We start from the raw sequence: 23714 nt of genomic DNA, 5'->3' as shown, positions 1-23714 counted from the left end.
CGCCCGCCTCCACCAACTGTTGAGCCTGCTCAACCTTTTCAACAAACAACACCACCGCTCCATTCATTCGTGCCGCCGACCTAATATTCCCGTGCCCAATCACCTCACCCACAGCTAAACAAACTTCCTCCACGCTGCACGGAGAACCAGCACCCACCTTGATGCCGTTCTTCCGTGTCAGCGTGGAGAAAGACCCACCACCAACAACTACCATGGCGTCCTAAGACGCCGGCCTGACGGCCACACCCGAACCCACAAAAACCCCTTAAAACGTGACGAAGCTAACACGAAATTACAAATAAACAAGTAACACAAACACCCAGTGAAAAAAAACAGTAAGAAAAAAACAAAGATAGAAAAGATTCAATCACTCGCTCACTCGCTCTTCTTCCGCTCTTCCTCAAACACCCTCCTCTCACACGAAGAAGAAGAAGAAGAAGAAGATTTTTTATTTTTTTTTTGATTTTTAACAATACATTTATTGTACAATAATTCAACAATAAAAACATTACATAAATCAGGTCAAAGATACTAAAACAAATAAATATTTACATTAACACTTTGTTATATTTTAGTTCTCCCTGATCAGAAATGATGCACAATATATTATTAAAAGCCCACAGTTCTAAAAACCCCGTCAAAGAGAAGAAGAAGAAGAAGAAGAAGTCAGCATCGCAGCAAAGAAATTACGGAAGACTGATATCTGTTTTCACAGGTGGGTTAAGTGAACAAGTAAGAGATATGTCTCATTTTTAGAAGTGTTTGTAAGTTCAAGACGGTGTTTTATTCACATCGATTATATTTTAAGATATTTTGTGTATTAGAAGTGACTTTTTACTGCCTGTTAGCCTAAATGCTAACTACCGTTACTATAAACTCGTTGTATGTTATTGTTTACGTCCAGAAATTTCGGGCATGCGCACATCGCTGGAGAGCAAAAAGACAACCGTTTACCTGCCGTTTCAGAGGCAAAACAATTCCGTTAACAAAATGAAACCTGGAGATGTAGGTATTATTAATTTATTGCAGTTCGCCGCTTCAAGGGAAAATAACGCAGAAAAACCGTTGAAGAACTGCTCCAAACCACTCGTTCATTGTTCTCGGTCCCTGTGTTTGCTTCGCTACGCAGACCCGTTGCCATAGAAATGACTGACAACAGTTACACTATTATATCAATATTCAACAGTAAAATCCGTTGCTTATGTATTAACCCCAAATTAAGGCTGTTGCTAGTGGGTTTACCCCTTGTGCCCAGTGCAGCACTGAAAAACTTCAGTCCCCGTCCACCTGCTGAATGGACGCCCTTCCGGTCTGTATAAATAACGGTCAGAGCGGACAATCAGCTCCCAGATTGATTTATTCTCCATCTATTTAGGAACCAGTGAGGCCCATTGCTGTTTCCAATAGGGTTTGTCATTTAAGGCTATTTCTGTGGGGTTAAAGGCAAAGCAGGATGTAGTCTATGCCTCACTGGTTCCGTCCAGACCACAACGTGAAGCATCCGCTCGGACGTAGCAGAACTAGACTCAGCCTCCTGAATGCGTAATTACGCACTCCAGAGAGGAGAATAATGTCTGGTTGAGGACGCTGAGATAGCAGAGCTGCTGCTGTGAACAGTAACAACGAAAGTTACGAACTGTAACAGTGAAGATGAGCAGAGCAGGTCAACAACTTGTGCGTCTTTTCCCCCTGGCTCTACTTCGGCAGTCCCGCTGTACTCTACCCGGCCTCGCTCCGCTCTGCTCCGCAGTGATCGGGTTTTCACAGACCCCGCTGGGCCTGTAGCAGGGCGACACCTGGTGGCGGTGGAGGGTATTGAACCCACCTCCAGACGTCCTACTCCATGTGCTGCTTCATAACTTTACAACAGAGGAATGCTGCAGAGAAAACAAGGTTTTAAATTAGTAAATACACATAAACATTTATGTAACCTTTCAAATAAAATAACCATTTTCATTAACACAAAATAAACAATAATGATGTAAACAGTGACATGTATAACATGCTTTGTAATTATGCTCACATTTGCATAAACATTAGCTCATACATTACAGAAATCTAAGAAACAAATGTTTCCAGTCTCTGAAGTCTTTTTCTATTAATGCAAAATCAATCTACTCAAGATTGCCAAAAGTTCCTAATATTGCTCAAGTGAATGTAATTAGTACAGTGCAGTAATATAGTGCTTTCCCCTTTTCATATACTGTAAGTACTTTTACAAATTGTTGAAGTAAATGTAACTAGTACTACTCACCTCTGAAGATAGATAACAAAATTATTATCCTGTTGTTCAACTCAATCATCACTTGGCTAAAATTATCTGCTCAACTCACTGTTTGGAGAAAAAACTGTGCAAAGTTATTTGTCTTTTTCTGTTTTGCTGCCGTGACTCTAACACACACCGGCCTGCTGGTCTGCACAGCAGACATACAGTAGTTCTTCTTTTTTAAAGGAGAAAATAAATGCTTTTAGAAAAATCAGTGAACAGTACCAACACCATGCAGAGTGGGAAGAAACAGTCAGTTTTTTTCTTTTTTCCCCTCCAGGGGTCTTTTGTGGGCTATAGTGTCCCTTATATGATAGTAGGCTGACAGGAAACGGGGAAGGAGAGGGGGGAAGACATGCGGCAAATGTCGTCGGGTCCAGGAGTCGAACCCGCGACGGCCGCGTCGAGGACTCAAGGCCTCCAAATACGGGTCGCGCTAACCACTACGCCACCACAGCACACCCCAGTCAGTTATTTTTAACTGACAGGTTTAGGCTTTGTCGTGTCTTTTTATATATTTTCCAACACTGAAATATTTGTTCTTCTTTATACCAATGATCACTTAGTCATTTCTTTTCTCCTTATATGCTGTCAGGACAAAGTTAATGTTTTACAGCTGGTCTGGTCACCAAATGAATAACTGTGGTCGATTTATTAATATATCTTTTACAGGAGCAAAGATTATAAAACATATTATATGCATCAGATTGTAAATCCTTATGGAATGAATAGATATATTTTATAACCAAGGACAAGAGAATTGAAGAAATGTTTATGAGACAGAGTGAGAGCTCGCTTCTTGGCATGAAAGGTTTGTTACAGAAGCAGACTTGTTTCCCAAAACTGTTTGAGTAAGGAAATAACCCACAGAGCAGCGATAGAGATGCTGCATCACATCCTGACGACTTTTAAAAAGAGGAAGAAGAACCCGCCTGCTTTCCATGAGCTACAGCTGAAATCGCTCAATCAGCTGTTGGACATTTTATAATATCTAAATCTTTATTTTTCCTGTAAAGGATGGAGAACAACAGGGATGAAGACTCTTCTACAGTCAATGTCAACAATGGCAAACATCCTCTTAATAGTAAGTATATATTTTATAAGGATTAAAAACTAACAATACTACCCAAAAGCATTTCATACATTTTTATTCCCTCTGTAGAAAGTTACAGTTTCTTAACATGGGTTTTATCAGGAGTTGTTTTTATGTCACATGCAAACCTGAAGGTTTAAATTTCTTGTCTCATCTGAGAAATCTCTCTGCAAGCCAAGTTTAGTTGTATAGAACATTTCAGCAACAATTCAAAGTCCTTTACATGATAAAAACAATAAAATGGAGAATAGCAAGATTGCAGATGTGCAATAAAGGAGAAATAAACACAATTTGTAGTGTGGTCTAAAATTAGTGATGTTTAATTTATTATTCTAAATAATCCAAAATCATGTTTTTAACATTGTGTAACGGCCCGGTTTGGAAGACCTCAACAAAATCATGGTGGGGATACAACACCAAAAAGACATTTTCAGCCTTTTTGATTCATTTGTTCATAAAATAAGTCTAGGGGTAGGGGGCGGTACCCCAGGCCACAGGCTGCATCGGAGTGCGTGCCTCAGTCTGGTCCTCCTCCGTCAGGCGCTGGTCTTCCTCAGACATGGACCAGCTGACCCCAGAGACTGCTCCCAGGGGTAGACCTCTGTCAGGTACGATACTTCCTGATGTGGTCAGTCAGAACCTCTGACCTGGCTTCCACAGGACTGCGCCCCACACCGTGTCATGCCGACCGACGCACCCAAGACGTTTGTGCGTATGCCGTGAACGGAACGAGCACTCCTTATGTACGGTCTATTAGGCAGTCTAATACTGTGCTAGTGACGTGTTGATTTGTTGCTGCTTTGCTATGACAATCTAAACTATTAAAATGTTCTTTCTTGGATTGCAAATTGAGTAATTTACTCAACTCCAGCAAGATAATTAGTGCAGAAATCTCAGTACCTTCAAAATATATTTCAACAGTATTCAGACAGACTCCTGCATAATGGTCAAAAACTTGTTTGTTTGCCCTTCCAGGTTCAACACCTTCCAGGTTCAACAAGAGCCTACAGCATTATCTGGTGACCAAACAGGGAATATAACATCAGGGTTTTCCCTAGAAAACCAGGTGGTTGGGGTGCAGTCATTCATCCAGCGACCCGTCGTGTTTTTGAGTTAAAAAATGTTTAAAGTTGACAGTAAATTTGAAAATGTCACTTGGCAGTTATTCATTATTGGAAGACTGGAAGATAAATACTTAAACAACTATAAAGTCTGTAAAAAAAAAAAAAGAAAAACAATAATTTAAAAAACTAAACTAAAACTATGCCAAGCCTGGTGGGGGCAAAAGGAAGCCTGGTGGGGGCAAAAGAAAGCCTGGTGGGGGCACAAGAAAGCCTGGTGGCCCACCAGGCTTATAATGCACTGTGGGAAACCCTGTAACATGTATTTAGCGCCTACAACCACACACCCCCTCCGATTAAAAAGTGTAAAAGTTCCTAAGCCTGCTCCTGCCTACAGTTCACCACAGACTGCAGAACAAACCCAGCCACCCTTAACAATTTTAGTAGTAGTTTGGTAGTCAATTGTCAGTTTGTTTCTCCTCCATTTCCTTTTTGCTTTCCTGCAATTTCTTTTGAGTTTCTTTATATCTTAATTTTTCCATGGGCATAGTTGTTTATTAAAAACGTTTTTTGAAACTAACAGAGGTACATGGTCCAGGTTAGATTTCAGTTTGTTGAAATATTGGCTGACCATAGAATCACAAGAAGCAGCTGAAATAACAGAGAAATTTTTTTATAATACCCTTAATAAAATGATCAATCACTTCAGAGGTAAGATGGCACCTCGTAACAGTTCGTAGTCTCTCGCTGAATCAAATCAGTGACAGTAAAAAACACAGTGATGGTCAGACACAGCCAGGTCAACAACAGAGGACACACCAGAGGCCAGACCAAAGGTCCTGACGAGTTCAAGGGTTGGCACCTGTTGTGAGGGGGTTGGTTGACATGCTGAATAAAATCCATACAGTTTAATGTTTTTAGAAACTGTTTAGACAAAGAGTCAGATGGACTATCAACATGTAGATTAAAATTACCAGTCACAATAATCTTATTATATTTAGTATGAATAAAAGACAGAAACTCCATGGGGTCTGAGGACAGTAACGCAAAGTATTTGCAAGTTGCTAAAAACAAAGGCATGGTTCTCAAACGAAGGGTACTGCTCACCCAGTGAATTATTAAATATTGAAGCAGTTCCACCATCTTTCCTGCCACTTTGATCACAAAAAGAAAATTTAAAATGGGCCTCAGTGAGCACAGCTGGTGCCTCTGTGTCCAACCACGTTTCTGATAAGTTTAGCATCTAAAATCAGATAATTTAAAATAAAAGATTTGTTTAAGAGAGAGCGAACATTTAAAAGAGCCATATTAAGAGTGACTGGTTTTGGTCTGCTCTGCATCCCCAGAATTAGAACCAAACATGAAGAAACAGCTTTCAGCTTCTGTGCACCACAAATCTGGAACAAACTTCCAGAAAACTTCAACACAACAGAAACACTGAGTTCCTTTAAAACAAGGATAAACCCCCACCTATTTAAAACTTCTAGTGACCAGTAATCACTGGAACATTGACCAACATATTCGATGTGTTTTGATGATTTTAATGATGAAACTTGACAAAATGTAAAATCTGTTTCTGCTTTCACAATTGCTGACAGCACAATGTATTTATGATGGCTTTCTGCTTTCATCATTTAAAGCACTTTGAACATCCTTGTTGCTGAAATGTTCTATACAAATAAATTTCATTGATTGATTAATCAATAACTTATTGATTCCGTTGTTTTGTCTTTTCAGCTGAAGAAGAAATGAAATCATCAGCACTCCGGCTCTCTTCTCTGTTGTTGGTGTGTTTTGGGTTGCTTTGTGCCATACTGACTGCAAAATTTGTCTACAGTGAGTTTCATTTCAACAGAATGAATTTTAAGTAGCTTCATTTATAACAAGTATTTAAAGGTTTAAAGCATTGGGATGCAAGCGTTCAGCAGTAGGAGGAGTTCTGAGGGTTGACAAAAAGTCAGGGACACTGAAGTGTTACCAAGAATCAGTTCAACTTATTGCTGCCCAGCTTGAAACCTGTCAAAGTCCTAAAGTTTTTATGGAAGAGCTAAAGGTGTAGTTGAGGAGAGGAGGATGTCTGGCTTGTGAACTGCAGGAATTTATCTTTGCTTTTCATAGATGAGCAAAGATAAATTGCTCATCTACGAGCTATTTATATTTGCTCATAGAGGGGCACTCCAGTGCCTGGTTGCTCCCACCAGGCACTGGAGTGGTTTGATGCTGAGTGTGAAGGAGCTGGATAGACAGTAATCTCACATTTCTTTTCCAAGAAGCTACAGGATGTAACCCCTGCTTCAGTCTGACCAAAACTGGTTGGGGGTGTTTATTGAACAATCAACCACCTCATAAAAGAAAGAATACAACTTTATTCTCTGTGATTTAAGATATTTTTTCACATCAGTTGATCTTTAATGTTCAAATAGTCCATCTGAATTACATTTTTTTAAGAACATGACCCAAAAACATTCATTCATTCACAGCATTTTTAAAGATTCTCATTTTACCTGTTTAAGTAATTTTTTGTTTGTCACACTAATGTTTGGCATAAAGATATTGGTTAACTATAAATGTGGAGTTTCCCAATTTGTATTGATTTTATTTAGAAAATAACCAAAAATGTGTTTTCCGAATCACATACTTCTCCTCATTTTCAAGCGCATACACTAATCACAAAATTTATAAACAAAAACTCACAAAGTTCACAGCTGCACGCAAATGTATTCCTTTCTCTCCATGTACATCCATGGACATACAGACAACAAGCATTCAAACCTTACAGCAGCACAACATGCAGCAAGCACAGAGGTCACCTCAACACCAAAAGCAAGCAGAGACGCAGAAAGTAGAAATGGCTTCTGCGTATGTTAAAAAAGATTCAGATACATGAGGTCAGCAAACTCATGTTTAGTAATGAAAAAATAACTGCACACACTGAAAGAAGTTATGCGCACATAGGAGATAGATTTTCGGGGTCAGCATGCCAGCATTTCCTTTCCACTGAAGAGATCAGTCTCCTCATTGGGTCCACATCCCAAATAATCAGTGTTGGTGCTTCCCATAAACTATAAAACTAGAGGGATGTCTAAAGCTGCCCTATGACTTTGAGTGTCCAACTCTGCCCTGGAAGAACACATCTGCCGGCCCCATGTCAGGTTCGCCGGATACAGGGCTGCAGAGCCCAGATGCACCTTTTTCCTTTTATTCCATTAAATCCATTATTTCACCATAAAACTACGCTGTATCCTTACAGAACACCTCAGACACCAGTCCTCTCAATTTAGTTAAGTTCAATTACACAAATAAAAATTTCTATTTACCTTTTGTTTCTGTGGGTCGACCAAGAGTTTGACTAACCTTCATACATCCCAGCAGTGCCTCCATCTTGTTTGGAGAATTATCCTTTCTCCAGCTAGGTTCTTGATGTGTGAGGTTGAGGAAGAGTCAATGAGTTGAATTCATGAATTCCATTTATTAATATTAAAATACAGTTGGTCCATTGTTCATGCTATCCTTATGGGCTAGCAGAGCAAATTGGCATCAAACAACATATTTCCCTTTGTTAGTCTCTGTCTAAGCTACGCGTTCCCCAGTGTGTCATTTCCTTCATCCTTAGCTTTGAGGGTATCTCCTAACATGTCATTTCCTTTAGCCTTAGTTTGCGCACATGTGATCTGTGTGTGTGTATACACTGCTCAAAAAAATAAAGGGAACACTCAAATAACACATCCTAGATCTGAATGAAAGAAATATTCTCATTGAATACTTTGTTCTGTACAAAGTTGAATGTGCTGACAACAAAATCACACAAAAATCATCAATGGAAATCAAATTTATTAACCAATGGAGGCCTGGATTTGGAGCCACACACAAAATTAAAGTGAAATAACACTACACGCTGATCCAACTTTAATGTAATGTCCTTAAAACAAGTCAAAATGAGGCTCAGTATTGTGTGTGGCCTCCACGTGCCTGTATGACCTCCCTACAACGCCTGGGCATGCTCCTGATGAGGTGGCGGATGGTCTCCTGAGGGATCTCCTCCCAGACCTGGACTAAAGCATCTGCCAACTCCTGGACAGTCTGAGGTGCAACGTGACGTTGGTGGATGGAGCGAGACATGATGTCCCAGATGTGCTCAATTGGATTCAGGTCTGGGGAACGGGCTGGCCAGTCCATAGCTTCAATGCCTTCATCTTGCAGGAACTGCTGACACACTCCAGCCACATGAGGTCTAGCATTGTCCTGCATTAGGAGGAACCCAGGGCCAACCGCACCAGCATATGGTCTCACAAGGGGTCTGAGGATCTCATCTCGGTACCTAATGGCAGTCAGGCTACCTCTGGTGAGCACATGGAGGGCTCTCCAAAGAAATGCCACCCCACACCATTACTGACCCACTGCCAAACCGGTCATGCTGAAGGATGTTGCAGGCAGCAGACCGCTCTCCATGGCGTCTCCAGACTCTGTCACGTCTGTCACATGTGCTCAGTGTGAACCTGCTTTCATCTGTGAAGAGCACAAGGCGCCAGTGGCGAATTTGCCAATCCTGGTGTTCTCTGGCAAATGCCAAGCGTCCTGCACGGTGTTGGGCTGTGAGCACAACCCCCATCTGTGGACGTCGGGCCCTCATACCATCCTCATGGAGTCGGTTTCTAACCGTTTGTGCAGACACATGCACATTTGTGGCCTGCTGGAGGTCATTTTGCAGGGCTCTGGCAGTGCTCCTCCTGTTCCTTCTTGCACAAAGGCGGAGGTAGCGGTCCTGCTGCTGGGTTGTTGCCCTCCTACGGCCTCCTCCACGTCTCCTGGTGTACTGGCCTGTCTCCTGGTAGCGCCTCCAGCCTCTGGACACTACGCTGACAGACACAGCAAACCTTCTTGCCACAGCTCGCATTGATGTGCCATCCTGGATGAGCTGCACTACCTGAGCCACTTGTGTGGGTTGTGGAGTCCGTCTCATGCTACCACGAGTGTGAAAGCACCACCAACATTCAAAGCTGACCAAAACATCAGCCAGACAGCATAGGTACTGAGAAGTGGTCTGTGGTCCCAACTGCAGAACCACTCCTTTATTGAGTGTGTCTTGCTAATTGCCAATAACTTCCACCTGTTGTCTATTCCATTTGCACAACAGCAGGTGAAATTGATTGTCAATCAGTGTTGCTTCCTAAGTGGACAGTTTGATTTCACAGAAGTTTGATTTACTTGAAGTTATATTGTGTTGTTTAAGTGTTCCCTTTATTTTTTTGAGCAGTGTATATATATATATATATATATATATATATATATATATATATATATATATATATATATATATATATTAGAGAAAAACCCAGAATTATTTATTCTCAACAAGTCCCACTCCCGGTCTCGGTTTGCCAGTGCTGCCCTATTCTCATGGTTACTTAGCTTAGCTTTAGCATTGGGTTGTTTCTTTTTCCTTTGGACTTCTTTCTTGAGCATGCAAAAGGAATGGCGATGAAGACATCTCCAGTGTCACTGCACACTTAGACACAGTCTCCACTGCCAGGTTCTTGGTTAGGATATATTTCACATGATTAGCATTAGGAGGCCAGCAACCATGCATCTATCCTGCAGAGCACATCACATGACCCCACATTTAACATGCGTCAAAACTCATATTTGTTAAAAAATGTATGTCTTGTTATATTTTTCACCCATGGAGGTCACTAAAATTTATTGAAACTAAACAGCCTACAGGAAAATTACTGTATTTTTACATCTAAAATAAATATTTATTAAATGAAGTCAAATTTTACAACCAGTCATGGATCTTTTAAGATGTATTTATTCTCTTTTTAGTTACTTATTGTCTATTAATTACTTGTCCTAAATTAAATGGCTATTTTCATGAACAGGCTCATATTTAATGAAGGCTGAATACCTAAGGGTAATTTAATGAGACAAATGAGCCTGACAGTCATGAGGCTGTCAGGCTCATGACTGTCGGCTCCCAGCTTCCTCTCAGAAGCCGGAGTACCGCAGAGAATCTACACATGAACAGGGAGGATATGCAAAGTCAACAAATATGGACCCCACTGACTCAATCAATAAACCTTATTGCTGCAAGGCAACTGTGCTACCAGCACGCAGCCCCCAAAAATAAATGAGTTAATGAAATATTAAAATCAGTTAAATGTCCTTTGGTTCTATCCTAAGAATATGGTCTGATATCCTAAAAGGGTTTAAGAGAGAAACTGAACATTTTGATGCTCTCTGATACAGATAGATTCACTGACTTTCTGATTAATTTGTGTGTTTATAGTGAGTATGATGACGGCCAATCAGATGGAAAATATCAAAATCCTTGCAACAGACAAAAAGCGACTTATTGAGGAACGAAAGATGATGAAAAACCAAATTGAGCAGGTGATCCGAGACAGACTCCTGAGCCTGTTAAGAGAGAGGCTTACCCGAGAGAGGCTTACTCAAGTCAGCGAGGAGCTGAGCAATAAGATAGAGGAGCTGAACCGACAGACAGAGGAGCTGAAGAAAGAGAGAGACGAGCTGAGCAAAGAGAAAGAGGAGGTGAACAAAAAGAAGGAGGAGGTGAACCAAGACAGAGAGGAGCTGATTAGTAACACACAGGGGCTGAAGAAAGAGAGAGATGAGCTGAATAAAGAGCAAGTGAAACAGAGCAAAGAGAAAGAGAAGCTAAAAGAAGAGGAAGAAGAGCTAAGCAAAGAGAAAAAAGAGCTGAGCAATGAGAAAGAGGAGCTGAGCAAAAGGAAAGAGGAGCTGAAAGAAAAAGATGAGAGAGCAGGACTTATTAAAGAGAAAGACAAGCTGAGCAAAGAGAAGAAGGAGCTGAACACTGAGAAAGACAAACTGAAGAAAAAGAATGACGAGCTGAGCAAAGAGAAAGAGGAAATAAGAAAAGAGAAAGACGAACTGAACAAAGAAAAATACAAGCTGAGCAAAGACAAAGAAGAGCTGAGCAAAGAGAAAGACAGACTGAACAAACAGAAAGGAGACCTGAACAAAATGAAAGCGGAGCTGATCAAAAAGAAAGAGGGGCTCAGCGAGAAAACAAAGGAGCTGAACAAAGAAATAAATAAGCTGAACAAAGAGAAAGATGAGCTGAGCAAAAAGACAGAGGAGCTGATCAAAAAGAAAGAGCAGCTAAACAAAGAGGAAGATGAGCTGAAAAAAGAAGAAGATAAGTTGAGCAAAAAGAAAGAAGAGTTGATCAAAAAGATAGAGGAGCTCAGCAAAAAAATAATGGAGCTGAACAAAGAGAAAGCAGGGCTGAGCAAAGAGAAAGATGAGCTGAGCAAAGAGAAAGCAAAACTGGACAAAGAGAAAGACGAGCTGAGCAAAGACAAAAAGAAGCTGAGCAACGAGAAAGACAAACTGGACAAAGAGAAAGACGAGCTGAGCAAAGACAAAAAGAAGCTGAGCAACGAGAAAGATGGACTGAACAAAGAGGAAGGCGACCTAAACAAAATGAAAGTGGAGCAGAGCCAAAAGAAAGGGGAGCTGAGCAAAGAGAAAGAGGAGCTGAACAAAATGGCAAAGGAGCTGAACAAAGAGAAAGATGACCTGAGCAAAAAGACAGCAGAGCTGACCAAGAAAACAGAGGAGCTGAACAAATTGAAAGTGAATATGGACAAAGACCTGAACAAAAATAAATTAGAGCTGAACAAGGAGAAAGAGGAGCTGAACAAATTGAAATTGAATCTGAACAAAGAGAAAGATGAGCTGAACAAAAATAAAGGAAAGTTGAACAAAGAGAAAGAGGAGCTGAACAAAAAGAAAGTGGACTTGAACAAAGAGAAAGAGGAGCTGAACAGACAGAAAGCAGAGCTGAGCACAAAGAAAGCAGAGCTGAGCAAAAAGACAGAGGAGCTGAGCAAAAAGTCAAAGGATCTGCACAAGGAGAAAGAGGAGCTGAACAAAATGAAAAATATGCTGAGCAAAGAGAAAGAGAAGCTGAACAAAGAGAAAGAGAAGCTGAGAGTACAGAAACAGGAGATGGAGGATCGATGCAAAGACAAAGATGCCCTGAAAATCTTCTACAATTTTGTTATGACATTTTCGTCCTTTACAGTTGAAAAATTCTGCCCTCTACATAGTAATTATATTTCTAGATTACCTTTGAAACTCTTGATTATTAATTTTAATTTTGAAATATTCAATGAACAGTTTTCAAGACACAGCTGACCATTATTACCACAGGTAGAGTGCTGAAGGTCACTTTTCTGACCACAAAGTGAGCCAGTAAAATTGATTCATTAGCAACAGGTTAACAGCCAAGTTTTCATTTCAGAGAATATTGTTTTTGTTTTTTAGTGAACCCTGTGGTATGCTACTTCTGACTAGAATGATATTGTAATTGAATCACCTTCCAATATTGATCTGCACTCTACCTTTAAAATCTTTGCTTGAGTAATTTTGATGATTGAAATATTAAGTAAGTCCACATGGATTTCTTCTAGAAATGTATTTTTTTCTTTTTGAGATTATTTTACCAAAGTTTCACTTTATTCTTCTCTTTCCCTTTGTCTAGTGAGACCAAAATGTCTGGATTGCAGGAAAGGCTGGATTTCCTTCAGGGGACACTGCTACTGGTTTTCTGATACAGATCAAAATTCGAACTTCTGGAACGTGTCTCGAGATTTGTGTCAGTATGATAGTGGATATTTGGCTGTAATTGATGATCTGGAAGAGCAGGTAAAACATAACGTCACCTCTACTCTTGAAATTTAAAACTAATCTGAAAGTTTCTGGAAGATTAATAGCTTGACAATACTGAATTGCCCATATAAATTGAATCAACACTTCCTAATTAACATTTTTAAGTGAGAATAGAAAGCCAAAGAGGAGGAGGTGTTGCCCCTAATACATAAGGATTTCTTTAATTGCAAAAAAAATATTTTTAGGTCATTTTAATTATTTTAAATACCTGGGAATTAAGGTAAAAAGCCATACACAAAGTCTGATACTAACTCTATGCAAAACCCCAATATATGTGGAAAACATCTTTATTGGCTTTAATGAGCTTTTATGTCTTGTATGCACCAATTGTGACTGTTGAATAATGTCTGCATTCTTGTTTCATTGAAGCACATGCGTGATTCATTCCTAGTATCTCTAGGAATGAATCAAGGTTCAATCCTAGGACTCCTCTTGTTCAACATGTCTATGCTCCCACTAGCTCAGGTTATATCAGGAAATAAGATCAGCTACCATAACTACACACACAACTGCTGTGGTGGGGGGGTGTTAGCACGCTCCACGTTTGGAGGCCTTAGTCCTCAACGCGGAAGTCGCAGGTTCGACTCCCGGTCCCGGCGACCTTTGCCGCATGTCTTCCTCTTTCCTGTCTGCCTACTGTCGCAAAATATACGAGCCACTAGCGCCGCAAAAACTCTTCGGAGACAAAAATGATGATACTTTGAAAAAGTAACTTAGTTAGATTACTGATTACTTGATTTGGAAAGTAACTAAGTTACATTAAAGGTAACTTTTTAGTTACTTTCAGCTGTGAAAATTACATTGATCTTTGCCAATTCTTAATTGCAAGTTATTTTATAATGATACCATCAACAATGTGACTCCACTTATAAGGTTGAACTGAAGGGGAGATATAATGGTTACAACAGAAACTTTAGTAAATTGTGCATGTTTTGTGTGTTCCAGTATTGTCTGGAAAACTATAAATAGAATTTTAGGCACCCCCCTGCCCCAGCGTCCAGGTTGTGCGTTACGGCCCTGTGTTTGCTGTCAGTGCTCCTCCTGCTGTCAGAGCTCCTCCTGCTGTCAGTGCTCCTCCTGCTGCTCCACAACTCAGATGTCCCCCTGCATAGATTTGTGACACTTATCTTAATATTAATAATTATAGTGGCGTTTAGTTGCACAATTTTACAGACTCGTTCATTCGTGGCTGTTTTCACGTTTATTGCGCTGTTCAGATTAGTCTCCATGTTCGAGATAATTGACAGGTAATATATCAACTTGACATTAACAAAGACACAGCGGGACGGATCATCCGGGAAATGATGGAGAGGGAGATTCTGACTAAAACTAACTGGATGTCAGACAAATTCTAGGGTTTATGTCTGCTCATTTGCAAGCCCAAAAACTGCAACCCGCAACTCATTAAATCTGCAAGTGACTTTACAAGAAAACAAGCCCAAAGCTGCTTATAATAATCGGACTTGGCGAGCGAAACTCAAAATAGTTCCTGTTTTTCCAGGAACAAAATGCGCATCTCCCTGTTCCCTGTATTGTTTGTTTGTTTGTCTCTGCTGATACTGTCGCATAGAAACGGCTGTTACTCCCCAAGACGCGTAGAGGAAATAAAATTACAAAAGAAAATAGTAACGCAGAGTAATGCAAAGTGATTTCGATAAGTAACTGTTGTCTGACTACTGGATTTGAAATAGCAACGCGTTAGATTACTCATTAGTGAAAAAAAGTGGTCCGACGTTTGTAACGCGTTACTGACATCACTGTACACATTACGATGTGACCAGGTGACTCTGAACCCATCCAATCACTGATTAGATGCTTAGAACAGATAAATGTGTGGATGTGCCAAAACTTTCTCCAGCTGAACAGAAACAAAACTGAAATTATCTAAAGAGGAACGATCTAGAGCAGTGTTTCCCACACCTGCTCCTCAAGGCACACTGCCCTGCATGTTTTAGGTGTTTCCCTTCTTCAGCCCAGCTCATTTCAATTGATGGCTGATTAACAGGCATTTGCTGAACTGCAGTCACCTGAATCAGGAGTATAAAGGCAGGGAGACATCTAAAATATGCAGGGCAGTCTGCCTTGAGGACCAGAGTTGGGAAACACTGATGTAGAGTCAACGGACAGCGTCAGCTATTACATCTGGAAATCAGTGATCAGACTAAAACCTGGGAGTAGTGATGGACTCAGACCTGAACCTTCAGAGCCACATAAAGACAGTTACAAAGTCGACCTTCTGTCACCTTTAGGATCAGAGGACTAATGTCTCTGCATCAGAGAAACTCATTCATGCGTTTATCGTTAGTCGCACTGATTACTGCAACAGTTTTTACAAGTTTGACTAAAAAAGTCAATCCTCCAGCTGCTGCTGATCCAGAACGCTGCTGCTGGCGTTCTGACTAAAACCAGGAAGATGGAGCACATCACCCAGTTCTGCAGTTCTTCCACTGGATCCCTGTAGCCCAGAGAATAGACTTTAAAATACTGATGTTAGTTTATAAATCACTGAACGGTTTAGCACCACATGAAAGATCTGCTGCTGTTGTATCAACCCTGCAGAACCCTGAGGTTCTGGTTCTGGTTCTGCTCTGCATCCCCAGAACCAGAACCAAACATGGGAAGCAGCGTTCAGCTTCTATGCAACACAAATCTGGCTGAAACACTGAGTTCCTTTAAATCTAAAGACCCACCTGTTTAGAGTTGCTTTTAAACATTAAAATGAAACAAACATTTTGATTACCATTTTGTAACGATGGCACTTAACAAAATGTAACGCTTCAGTTGTTAACTGTGTTCTATGACTTTGTATTTTTATGATATAACACTTTGAACTGCCTTGTTGCTGAAATGTGTTATTCAAATAAACTTGATTGATTGACATCTTGAAGTTAATGAGATTTATGACAGTCTGAAATAAAATCTGTTCACAGAAATTTATCACCAAGCACGCCAAACCCTACAGTTCTAAAAACCAAGGATACTGGATAGGGTTACATCATACGCTACCCGGATGGTTCTGGGTTGATGGACGTAAGAACACCCTTGAGTAAGAACTATTATCTAAGATATGCATATTTAAAGCTGCAGTATGTAACTTTTATAGAAAATATTTGTTCATATTTGTTGAAAGTGCTATCATGTCCTCTTAACTGTATGGTATCAGACTGATAAGATGTGAAAAATTGGGCTCCTCTGCCTTCTCCCAATGCTCTGAATGCTAACTAGAAGCAACCAATCACAGCCTGGAGGCGGGTCTTAGCGCTGTCAGTCACAATCTAGTGTGGCTGCTCTCTGCTGCTGCTTTTCCCTATCAGCAGATCCTGCTGTGAATGCTCAGGCTAGTTAGCATAGCCACTGATGGCAGCGGATACAGTTTTCCTGTAACAGTAAGTTGTTTCTCTGCCATTAGCACATTTAGCAGAATCTAAATGAGGTTGAGTGACAACGTTAAGACCCTCCTCCTGGTGTAGCCATTGTCCCTTTAACTTTAAAGTTGGTTTTATTCTTCCAGCTGTAAACCTATGAACATTCAGGGCATTTGCTATCTTTTTGTATCTCCTTCCTGGTTTGAGTAAATTAATGGGCTTCTCTGAACCTTCTGTCAATGCCTTTGACTAGGCCATTATTGTAACATGCAATGAAACATTAAGTTCTTCCTCACACCGGATTGGTGAAGGCCTTCATTGGTTAAATCAGGGATGATCAAGAAAAAACCCCTGATTTGCAAACACATGCTGTCATGAAGCATTCTGTTCAGAGGGATGAATAATTTTTAGACTTCATCTTTGGAAGTAGTTCTTTTTTTTGTTTTGTTTTTCTCCGAAGAGTTTTTGCGGCGCTAGTGGCTCGTATTTTTTGTACAGTAGGCAGACAGGAAGGAGGGTGGAAGACATGTGGTAAGGGTCGTCGGGACCGGGAGTCGAACCCGCGACGTCTGCGTCGAGGACTAAGGCCTCCAAACGTGGGGCGTGCTAACCCCCTGCGCCACCACAGCACGCCCCTGGAAGTAGTTCTTTATGTTGAATTTGGATAAAATATTTTTGTTTCATTAGGTTGATTTAAGTTTTTTATTTATTTCTTGAAAACATCTAAGAAAATTTCAGTTTTACCAAAATCCTGAATTGCTGTTGGGGTTGAATAATTTTAGATTCAACTGTAGAAACAAGGACATTTAGGGTGCGGCGGTGGCGCTGGAGTGAAGCGCTTGACCATGTATAGACGCCTCAGTCTACGCAGCTATAACAGGTTTGAGTCCCAACCTGTTGACTTTTGCTGCATGTCTTCCATCTTTCTCACAACCCAGTTTCTTGTCAAATAAAGACGACTAGATAGAAGATAATCCTTTAAAAGATTAGATTTTTGGTAAAGCATTTAGAGCAGGGGTCTCAAACTCCAGTCCTTGAGGGCCGCAGTCCTGCAACTTTTAGATGTGCCTCTGCTGCACCACCTGAATAGAATAATTAGGTCATTAGCAAGGCTCGGAGAACTGATCTACACAAGCAGGAGTTAATGAAGCCATTTTATTCCAGTGTTTTGTGCCTGTGGCACATCTAGAAACTGTAGGTCTGCGGCCCTCGAGGACTGGAGTTTGAGACCCCTGATTTAGAGCTTTAAAATCCAATCTTCCAAGTTTGTAAAACACCTTTTATTTACTACAAGTCTAGTTTCTTTTCAAGTGTGTCTTTATTTATATAGAGACAACGACACATGCTGACAGTTATCAGTTTGATGTCAATAAGTTGCTATACAAATTTTATTTTACAAATGTTCTGAGGTCCATGTTTCTTTCTTAAAGTTTCTGGATAAAAGGGACTCCTCCTACTTCCGGAGCAGCACTGCATATGCCAGAAAAAAAAGCCAAAGAGAGCTGGAGAGCAGAAAACAATGCAGTGGAGAACAGATTCATCTGTGAGCATCCGATGACTGTTTGGCCCTATAACTGACACTGTTCTCTTAAAGCTTCAATGAGGAACACTCAACTGTGTCACCATTTTTTGACAAATGTCATGAATGAAAGCACAATATCTGAATGTTTTCTCCCACATTAAATGATTTAATACAGATGTGTATTAAATCACATCTTTAATGTGATTTAATACACATTAAAGATGTGTATTAAATCACATCTTTAATCTCCTGGCATGCTGGAAGGAACAATGTTTTCATTAACCTTGTCAGGTTAAAGCAGAATATTCCATTTCAGGCTGATAATGTGGCAGCTGATAAACCTGGCAGGTCTATCGGCTACAACATTCTGGTCGCCCTGGTGAATGTTTATGCTCCTTATACAGGTGATGAGAATTTTTTAAACAACTATTTTCTTCTTTACTTGATCTTGATAAATACTCGCTGGTTTAGTGGGCGATTTGTTGGCTTGACCCAGGTTTGGATCGCTCATTATTAAAATGAATGTCATAAGCAAGTCTGCATCGGTCATCCAAACCATTTTATCTGAATGCGGACTGTGTGATGTGTGCTGTACTTTAAATCTGGACCAGAGGGAGTACTCTTATTTCTCATGTGTTATTGAAGAATTGATTATTTTATCACTGATACTAAATGCCTGCTGCAGATCCGATCCTGTGGCTATCAAAGCAAAGTTATTTCAGACTGCGCCCCACTCACTCTGTCCCTGTCCCTTCCTCACTTTCCTAAAGTTTATTTAGGATGAGATGCATGTCTTTTTTGCTACTAATTTCTCCCAAGAAACCTCCAGCATTGTAGTATGGGATGCCTTTAAAGCCCAGTTAATACTGCACGATTTTGGAATTGTCGGCCGATTTTCTAAACCTGAGAGATGACACACTCGCTGATTAAAAATCGCAGGTATAACGTGTTTGATCGTAGAGTGTGTGGTTTCACTCACAAACATTCCAACTCCAGAGATGAAATCCTGTAAAATTCCACGATATCAAACCTGAATTTAGAGTAAGCAAACATGGGCAATGACGTTGAAGCAGTAACTGTAGTTTATTTTAACCAAAAACAGACCCAATAAAAAGTTAACGCTTTGGATTAGGAACTGGAGATCAAAGCGCAAACAAAGGTTATATTTGTTGCACTACGATATGGAGGTGAGTTGTATTTTTTCCCCGTTCAACAAACACTACACTAGGTTTAATTTATTTTCTGCTCTGTCATTTAATTAACCGTAACTACTTAATTATACGTTTTTAAGTTGATGTTGTATAATATGTGCATGTACTGGGCCTTGTTTCAGAAAGCTGAATAATTGAAAAATCTGAGCAGATTGATCTAGAAGAGTGCAAGTCCCGCATATTCGCTTTTAGAAAACCAGATGCCAGTTACACTTATTTTTTTCCCAACTGATCGTGGAAGGGTAACGTCTTCCAGCTCCATTTATTGAGACTGCATGGTGAGTTAATTGCAAATTTTCTGGCCTCACCTCCGCCGCTCCTGGAGTCGCGTGCGCAATATTTGTGCACTTCGCTTGTCACAGTTTAATGAACTTCTGCACCTATATTTTTCTCTATTTGCCCTTCTATTTAGACTACAAATAGATTAACACAACATAACATTTTCTGTATTTTTCTCTGTTGTGTTATTACTGCAGACTGAAATTAAACGTGCCATTTCAACCAAAAGTTAGAATGCGCTTCTAAACCAGAAGTACTCTGTGCGAAAAGTTTATAATTTTTCTGGGGTTTTCTTAGTTTTTTTTTTCTCATTGACTACCTGTCACATTCAACGGGCTGAGTTCTAACTATCAAATAAAGGGCACTAGAGCCAATAAAACCTTTTAAAAAAAGTTTCATCAGCACATTGAGCTCATGTGATCCCTGCTCCAGAAAGGTGAAGGTCTCTGGACATCCTGAAGCTAAACACCAACTGCCAGTCAGGAAGACGGACACTGATGAGACATCCTACAACTCAGAGGCTGCAGGAAGAACCACGATGGTTTGCGGCGGCAGTTTACCAACATCTGAAAACACATTGGAATATAGTATGAATGTGCGGCACCAACATGTGACCATTCTGACTCCATAAGTTAAGTGCAACACCTTAGTTAAAATTAGCGCATCTATATATGTCACTGTATTGCAACTTTTATAGTAGTTGGAAAGCAAAAATCATTGTTAGCTCACCTGCAACGCCACCTGCTTTCCTCCCGCTGTAAGGCAGCGATCACCTGTCCTCATCATCACAATCCCAGCATTCCTCCCACTGCACATTTTCTTAAAATCTCAGAAAAATCACAATCAGGCTATAAAAAAGTTGCTCAGCTCTCTCTTCTTCTTTTGTTTGGGAAAAACAACAACTCACTTTCGGTGGCGTAGTAACGCAGCACAGCACATGGCGCCTGGAGGCGGGGCGCTGTTTTAGTAAAACAGGAATACAAATGGTAATAAAACAGAAAATGAAGTAGAAAATGCAAAAGCAATGGGAGAAAGAAAGGAATGAATGTTGCTTCTATAAAATCCAATACAAAACTAGAGAAATGAGAAGTAAATGGAGGACGAGGAGAAGAGACAATTACTTGTCGCCTCAGATTTGGGTATACTGGGCTACACAGCACTCTTTGTTTCAGGGAAACACAGTGGGGATGATGAGACAATAGAATATATTACGCTGTCATAATTATGATGAAAAAAGATAAGTTCATTTGATTTTTAAATAGAATTAAAGAAAATCTAGAGTTGATTTATTCGTTTATTAATAACTTGAAAAGTAAAATTCATCAGATAATATTTTGTTAAATGAAATCAACAGAAATATATTCTTTTGGTGTCATTCTGTTCCACATTTCATACCAGTCGGTGGCGGTAATGCACCAATTTCGTGGTTTGCCAACCGCCAATAACCATCAAAGAAGAAGAAGATGAAGAAGAAGAAGAAGTCATCATTGCAGCAAAGAAATTACTGAAGACTGATTTCTGTTTTCACAGGTGGGTTAACTGCACAAGTAAGATATGTGTCTTAACGTGTTTGTAAGTTCAAGACGGTGTTTTATTGACAAAGATTCTATTTTAAGATATTTTTGTGTATTAGAAGTGACTATTTAATGCCGCTAGCTTAAATACTAACTACCGTTACTATAAACTCGTTGCATGTTATTGTTTAATTTCGGGCATGCGCACATCGCTGGAGAGCAAAAAGACAACCGTTTACCTGCCGTTTCAGAGGCAAAACAATTCCGTTAACAAAATGAAACCTGGAGATGTAGGTATTATTAATTTATTGCAGTTCGCCGCTTCAAGGGAAAATAACGCAGAAAAACCGTTGAAGAACTTGCTCCAAACCACTCGTTCATTGTTCTCGGTCCCTGTGTTTGCTTCGCTACGCAGACCCGTTGCCATAGAAATGACTGACAACAGTTACACTATTATATCAATATTCAACAGTAAAATCCGTTGCTTATGTATTAACCCCAAATTAAGGCTGTTGCTAGTGGATTTACCCCTTGTGCCCAGTGCAGCACTGAAAAACTTCAGTCCCCGTCCACCTGCTGAATGGACGCCCTTCCGGTCTGTATAAATAACGGTCAGAGCGGACAATCAGCTCCCAGATTGATTTATTCTCCATCTATTTAGGAACCAGTGAGGCCCATTGCTGTTTCCAATAGGGTTTGTCATTTAAGGCTATTTCTGTGGGGTTAAAGGCAAAGCAGGATGTAGTCTATGCCTCACTGGTTCCGTCCAGACCACAACGTGAAGCATCCGCTCGGACGTAGCAGAACTAGACTCAGCCTCCTGAATGCGTAATTACGCACTCCAGAGAGGAGAATAATGTCTGGTTGAGGACGCTGAGATAGCAGAGCTGCTGCTGTGAACAGTAACAACGAAAGTTACGAACTGTAACAGTGAAGATGAGCAGAGCAGGTCAACAACTTGTGCGTCTTTTCCCCCTGGCTCTACTTCGGCAGTCCCGCTGTACTCTACCCGGCCTCGCTCCGCTCTGCTCCGCAGTGATCGGGTTTTCACAGACCCCGCTGGGCCTGTAGCAGGGCGACACCTGGTGGCGGTGGAGGGTATTGAACCCACCTCCAGACGTCCTACTCCATGTGCTGCTTCATAACTTTACAACAGAGGAATGCTGCAGAGAAAACAAGGTTTTAAATTAGTAAATACACATAAACATTTATGTAACCTTTCAAATAAAATAACCATTTTCATTAACACAAAATAAACAATAATGATGTAAACAGTGACATGTATAACATGCTTTGTAATTATGCTCACATTTGCATAAACATTAGCTCATACATTACAGAAATCTAAGAAACAAATGTTTCCAGTCTCTGAAGTCTTTTTCTATTAATGCAAAATCAATCTACTCAAGATTGCCAAAAGTTCCTAATATTGCTCAAGTGAATGTAATTAGTACAGTGCAGTAATATAGTGCTTTCCCCTTTTCATATACTGTAAGTACTTTTACAAATTGTTGAAGTAAATGTAACTAGTACTACTCACCTCTGAAGATAGATAACAAAATTATTATCCTGTTGTTCAACTCAATCATCACTTGGCTAAAATTATCTGCTCAACTCACTGTTTGGAGAAAAAACTGTGCAAAGTTATTTGTCTTTTTCTGTTTTGCTGCTGTGACTCTAACACACACCGGCCTGCTGGTCTGCACAGCAGACATACAGTAGTTCTTCTTTTTTAAAGGAGAAAATAAATGCTTTTAGAAAAATCAGTGAACAATACTGTTACGACTGGCTCAAGGTCATAACAAAAACGGGAGACCATGCAGTGGTTAAAGTGCATAAAAAGGAATATTTATTACCACAAACAATGGATTAAGGATGTCAGTATCAGTGGTGTAATGCAAATGCTTGGATGTGGTGTATGAGTGCATATGGAGTTGTTGAAGTGCAAAAACAAAGACAAACTCAAATGTGCAAAAGGAGGGGAGCTGAGGCCTGGCAACAAAACACCGCAAGCATCAAGGCAGAGTGGACGCCAAAGGCGACCCAGAAGGTGGAGACAGCCAGGTTTAAATGTTCTGTGCTCCAAATGAATAAAATCAGCAGCACCTGTAAAGGGGAGGAGCACAAAGACAGACAACAAGACACCTGCAACCCAGCCATTAAGGCCCAGGGCCGTAACAAGTACCAACACCATGCAGAGTGGGAAGAAACAGTCAGTTATTTTTAACTGAAAGGTTTAGGCTTTGTTGTGTCTTTTTATGTATTTTCCAACACTGAAATATTTGTTCTTCTTTATACCAATGATCACTTAGTCATTTCTTTTTCTCTTTATATGCTGTCAGGACAAAGTTAATGTTTTACAGCTGGTCTGGTCACCAAATGAATAACTGTGGTCGATTTATTAATATATCTTTTACAAGAGCAAAGATTATAAAACATATTATATGCATCAGATTGTAAATCCTTATGGAATGAATAGATATATTTTATAACCAAGGACAAGAGAATTGCAGAAATGTTTATGAGACAGAGTGAGAGCTCGCTTCTTGGCATGAAAGGTTTGTTACAGAAGCAGACTTGTTTTCCAAAACTGTTTGAGTAAGGAAATAACCCACAGAGCAGCGATAGAGATGCTGCATCACATCCTGACGACTTTTAAAAAGAGGAAGAAGAACCCGCCTGCTT

General features: G+C 40.2%; 1 protein-coding gene across 1 annotated transcript; it reads left to right on the top strand.

Moving 5' to 3' along the window:
- Window positions 1–648: 648 nt before the first annotated feature.
- On the top strand, window positions 649–19814 carry LOC116717945 (trichohyalin-like). Its single transcript, XM_032559627.1, has 7 exons — window positions 649–715; window positions 3283–3350; window positions 6158–6256; window positions 10707–12515; window positions 12951–13114; window positions 16069–16184; window positions 17934–19814. The coding sequence occupies exons 2-7, from the start codon at window positions 3284–3286 to the stop codon at window positions 18079–18081; spliced, it is 2403 nt and encodes an 800-aa protein (XP_032415518.1). The 5' UTR covers window positions 649–715; window position 3283; the 3' UTR covers window positions 18082–19814.
- The last annotated feature ends 3900 nt before the right edge of the window (window positions 19815–23714 follow it).

The sequence above is a fragment of the Xiphophorus hellerii genome, chromosome 3 (assembly GCF_003331165.1).
Source record: "Xiphophorus hellerii strain 12219 chromosome 3, Xiphophorus_hellerii-4.1, whole genome shotgun sequence".
NCBI lineage: Eukaryota > Metazoa > Chordata > Actinopteri > Cyprinodontiformes > Poeciliidae > Xiphophorus > Xiphophorus hellerii.
The sequence above is the reverse complement of the archived record's forward strand: the minus strand, read 5'-3'. Positions and strand labels throughout refer to the sequence as shown.

What these genes read in the sequence shown, in the direction of transcription:
- LOC116717945 (XM_032559627.1), top strand. Translation starts at nt 3,284, where the DNA reads ATGGAGAACAACAGGGATGAAGACTCTTCTACAGTCAATGTCAACAAT. An exon ending in TGGCAAACATCCTCTTAATA is followed by an intron (nt 3,351 to 6,157) that starts GTAAGTATATAT and finishes TTGTCTTTTCAG; the next exon opens with CTGAAGAAGAAATGAAATCA. An exon ending in TTGATGATCTGGAAGAGCAG is followed by an intron (nt 13,115 to 16,068) that starts GTAAAACATAAC and finishes ATCTGTTCACAG; the next exon opens with AAATTTATCACCAAGCACGC.